The sequence below is a fragment of the Babylonia areolata genome, chromosome 26 (genome assembly GCF_041734735.1).
Source record: "Babylonia areolata isolate BAREFJ2019XMU chromosome 26, ASM4173473v1, whole genome shotgun sequence".
Classification (NCBI taxonomy): domain Eukaryota; kingdom Metazoa; phylum Mollusca; class Gastropoda; order Neogastropoda; family Buccinidae; genus Babylonia; species Babylonia areolata.
The window spans coordinates 4,289,846-4,295,000 of NC_134901.1; the positions used below are offsets into that span (position 1 = coordinate 4,289,846).

Below are 5,155 nucleotides of genomic sequence, written 5' to 3' on the forward strand. Positions count from 1 at the left end.
TGGTTTAATGTGTTTCGGCCATAGGCATACATACACATTGGGGAAGGGGAAGATGGATGGGGGAAGAGGGATGGGGGAAGAGGAGATGGGTAATCCAGCAGCTCATTTACAGACTATGAAGTGACTTCATTTTAAACACAGTATATACGAACTAATTTTTCTTATTAAGTATGAGGTCATTTTCCAGATTGAATATAAAGTTAATTCACTGCACGGCATACATTCTAAACTACCAATAACACTGGCATTCAAGGTTCAATGAAAATACGAGAAACACATTTCTCGGGGCGGTATTGACAAAATCCGTTAACTTGCAGACACACACACACACACACACACACACACACACACACACACACACACACACACACACACACACAGATATATGCAGAGACAGACAGAGACAGACAGAGACAGAGACAGACAGACAAACAGAGTTGCAGAGACAGACAGACAGAGACAGACAGACAGACAGACAGACAGACAGACAGAGACAGACAGACAGACAGACAGAGCGGGGAATCACCCAGTCAGTCAGTCAGTCACTAACTCGGGATTGTTAGTTCAAAACTAACTTGTACCCACATAGGGCCCTGTGCAAGGAGTTGGGACCCCCACCCCCGTCTAGTGTACGGCTTCCTGGTTCCCAGATAAGATATCGCAGCTACGAAGTGTCGCACGCCAGCGACAGGTCGGATTCATTTCTTTCTTGTTCTTGTTCTTCTTCTTCTTCTTTTTTTTTTTTTAATCCACACGACGCTGTGTTGGGTGTTTTCATGTGTGTGCAAGTCACTGTTTTGTGTCATCGTGTTTTTTTGGAGTTGAAATTTATCCCACAGCCAACTCTTCAGCGAAGGACCAAAGCTAAGTAATTTCCACTGCTTCAAACAGTCGGAGCCTTCTTTCTTTTTTTTTTTTATATTCATTTATTATTTTTTGTTGCTTGGGTTGCTTTACTTGTTCGCTGTTGAGGTTTCGAGTGGGGATCGTAATAATATCTTTGTACCAGACAGGCTGTCAGTGGCTTCAAAAAAGTTAACTACCAGTCCACACAACCTCCTGCCAGCTCATTATGGCGTCGTTGATGCCGTGCATGAAAAGATGGACGCCCCGTCTGCTGAAGGTGTACCTCATCGTCATCCTCCTTTTCCTGGCTTATGTGCTGTTTCGGATGCATACCTCTACCCACCGGGTGGTCACAAAGGTTCAGCCTAGATCGTCGTCGTCGTCGTCAGCGTCGACATTCCGCGTGAACGCTCTTCCCCCGAGCGACAACACAGTGCCCGCACGGGGGTCTCGTGACGGCAGCAACACGAAGACTTGTGGGATGGAAGAGACTTTCCAGCCAGTGGCCGGGGGCGCCATTTTCGTGTACTCCGCTTATAACGTCCTCCCTCGGGAGGTGACGGTCGTGGCCATCGTCAACCGTAGCGCCGTGGCTCTGCCGGACTCGAACCCCATCCGCTGCGTTTTTCGTGACGGTGGTGGTGGTGGTGGTGGTGGTGGTGGTGGTGGTGATGGCGGCGGCACCGAAGGCCTTTCTGTCCAGGGGAGACTGCATGTACTTCCTGATCATCATGGTCTGGCGTGAGTGTTTGCATTCACATCCCCCCTACGCCCCCCCCCCCCCCACACACCCACCCCCCAAACCCCCGACCCCCTTTCTTTTCTTTTTTTTTTTTTTTTGTGTGTGTGTTTTTTTGTTTTGTTTTGTTTTTTTGTTGTTGTTTATTTATTTTGTTTGTTGCGATAATGATTTTATATTCGTCCAGTGCAATGTAGCGTAGCTACATGAATGAGTGAATGAAAGAATACATGAATGTATGAATGAAATTTGATTTAAAAAAATCCATAAACGATTCAATGAAATAATTCAAATCATTTTTTTTAAGTATATATATATATATATATATATATATATATATATATATATATATATATGGATGAGTGGATGGATAGGTGGAAGAACAGTGTGTTGATGGGTGGGTGGGTGGATGGATAGGTGGAAGAACAGTGTGTTGATGGGTGGGTGGGTGGATGGATAGGTGGAAGAACAGTGTGTTGATGGGTGGATGGAGGGATAGGTGGAAGAACAGTGTGTTGATGGGTGGGTGGGTGGATAGGTGGAAGAACAGTGTGTTGATGGGTGGATGGATAGGTGGAAGAACAGTGTGTTGGTGGATGGGTGGATGGATAGGTGGAAGAACAGTGTGTTGATGGGTGGATGGGTGGATAGGTGGAAGAACAGTGTGTTGATGGGTGGGTGGATAGGTGGAAGAACAGTGTGTTGATGGGTGGGTGGGTGGATGGATAGGTGGAAGAACAGTGTGTTGATGGGTGGGTGGGTGGGTGGAAGAACAATGTGTTGATGGGTGGATGGATAGGTGGAAGAACAGTGTGTTGATGGGTGGAGGGATAGGTGGAAGAACAGTGTGTTGATGGGTGGATGGAGGGATAGGTGGAAGAACAGTGTGTTGATGGGTGGGTGGATGGATAGGTGGAAGAACAGTGTGTTGATGGGTGGGTGGATGGATGGATAGGTGGAAGAACAGTGTGTTGATGGGTGGGTGGATAGGTGGAGGACAGTGTGTTGATGGGTGGATGGATAGGTGGAAGAACAGTGTGTTGATGGGTGGATAGGTGGATGGATAGGTGGAAGAACAGTGTGTTGATGGATGGGTGGATGGATAGGTGGAAGAACAGTGTGTTGATGGGTGGGTGGGTGGATAGGTGGAAGAACAGTGTGTTGATGGGTGGGTGGATAGGTGGAAGAACAGTGTGTTGATGGGTGGGTGGGTGGATAGGTGGAAGAACAGTGTGTTGATGGGTGGATGGATGGGTGGATAGGTGGAAGAACAGTGTGTTGATGGGTGGGTGGATGGATAGGTGGAAGAACAGTGTGTTGATGGGTGGGTGGATAGGTGGAAGAACAGTGTGTTGATGGATGGGTGGATGGATAGGTGGAAGAACAGTGTGTTAATGGGTGGGTGGATAGGTGGAAGAACAGTGTGTTGATGGGTGGGTGGATGGATAGGTGGAAGAACAGTGTGTTGATGGATGGGTGGATGGATAGGTGGAAGAACAGTGTATTGATGGGTGGATAGGTGGATGGTTAGGTGGAAGAACAGTGTATTGATGGGTGGATGTAATAGGTAGAAGAACAGTTTGTTGATGGGTGGGTGGGTGGTGAGTGAGAACAGATGCGCATTGTTTCGAGTGTGTGTGTGTGTGTGTGTGTGTGTGTGTGTGTGAGTTTGAGTTTGTGTGTGTGTGTGTGCTCGCGCGCGCGCGCGTGTGTGTGAGTGTGTGTGTGTATGTGAGTTTGTGTGTGTGTGTGTGTGTGTGTGTGTGTGTGTGTGTGTGTGTGTGTGTGTGTGTGTGTGTGTGTGTGCGCGCGCGCACGTGAGAGAGAGAGAGAGAGAGAGAGAGAGAGAGAGAGAGTGTGTGTGTGTGTGTGTGTGTGTCTGTGTCTGTGTGTCATTCAAGCTGGTGACGTACACGGCTTGTAACTGGGACACGCGAAAAAGGGAACATGAGAACCTAGTTATTAGTGTCACGCTGCTTCAAATTGCTCTTCTTCTTCTTCTTCTTCTTCGTCGTCGTCGTCGTCTTCTTTTTACGGGTCTCTCTCTCTGTCTGTCAGAATTGAATTAGAAGAAAATTTTGATTATCATTTAAAAGTTTACACTGATGGCTCGGTCCTGGATGATAGCAGTGCAGGATCTGCTTTTGTCATTCCTGACCTAAAAACAGAAAAATCATATTATTTAGGTAAGGGACATTCAATTTTTACAGCTGAATTGGTGGCCATCCTTATGGCTTTAAATCATCTTGTTGATATACCAATCATAATAAGTAATATCCTATTTTGTGTTGATTCTCAATCTGTCTTAAAAGGTTTGCTCCTTTTTGAGAATAATCAAAGAGAACATTTATTTTTTGAAATTAGGTATTTATTGCACTCCCTATTTGTGAAGGGTACAAATGTTGATTTTTGTTAGATACCATCCCACACTGGATTCCGTTATAACGACCAAGCAGATAGGGCAGCAAAAAGGGGAGCAAAAAATCATATAGATAGTATAAAAGTATATTGCCCATTGTCATACAAGGAAATAAGCAATATACTAGAAAGAGACTTTTATAGGTGCTTGAATTCAAGTCTAAAACCTCGTCAGTTGACTCTCTCAGACTTTGGTCCGATTCGCAGACCAATTCTGAGCTTAGCTCTCAGACTATTATTAAATTCATTACGGACCAAGTATTGTTCTAATGTCAAGTGTATATGCTTTAATAACCTGACAATTGAGCATATAATTTTTCACTGTAGCTTGATGAAGCCTTTTGTACACGAAAGTGTGTCTTCACAAGTGACTGAGAACGTTGATGTTTTTGACTTTTTGCATTCATTATCAGTTGTTTCGCTTGTCAGTTTAACGACTTCTCTTTTACGAAGTCCTTTAAGTAATTTCCTGTAACTGTATTTAGAGGGGTTTTTGTTTGTTTGTTTGTTTGTTTTGTTTTTCTTTCAAATTTCACCCACATTTTTACCCTCATTTGCCCAGTTTCCCCAAACCCTCCATTCATCCACATCTCCCACCCCTTCTAACCGATAATACTCAGATGTATTCATAAATACTTTTACAAAATGTCTTCAATCACCGATATGTGTGACGGGACATTAAACAAAAAATTCCTTCCTTCTCTCTCTGTCTCTTGAACTTCACTTGAAGTTCACTTTGTTTTAAAATGCCCTGGGCTGACTGACTATCGAATCCAATTTATTCCCCCAAAATATTATACAAATCCATGCTTGTTTCGGTTATGTTTATTACTGGCATCTAACGATGAAAACATCATACGTAGTTTTGCTATGTATCTTTATAAAGCACTGCAATTAAGAGAGACACTCATTTCTTAGATTCACTGATAGTTTGTTGTGAATGACGTTGTATTGTTTGTATTACCAATAGCATTGACACATGTAAAACTGTTATTACCCCCTATTCATATGGGGCTATGGCCTTAATTGAATAAACCATCTTGAATCTTGAATCTCTGTCTCTTGTCTCTGTCTCCTTTTTTTTTCAACATCCACAGTTTAATAATGGATACTTATATAGCACACTATCCAGAAATCTGCTCTAGGTGCTTT

General features: G+C 43.9%; 1 protein-coding gene across 1 annotated transcript in view; it reads left to right on the plus strand.

Moving 5' to 3' along the window:
- Window positions 1-824: 824 nt before the first annotated feature.
- Window positions 825-5,155, plus strand: part of LOC143300525 (uncharacterized) — a 9,961-nt gene continuing 5,630 nt past the window's right edge. Inside the window, exon 1 of the mRNA XM_076614264.1 lies at window positions 825-1,587. Within this exon, the coding sequence (XP_076470379.1) occupies window positions 1,073-1,587 (515 nt within the window). The 5' untranslated portion in view covers window positions 825-1,072. The remainder of the gene's footprint in view (window positions 1,588-5,155) is intronic.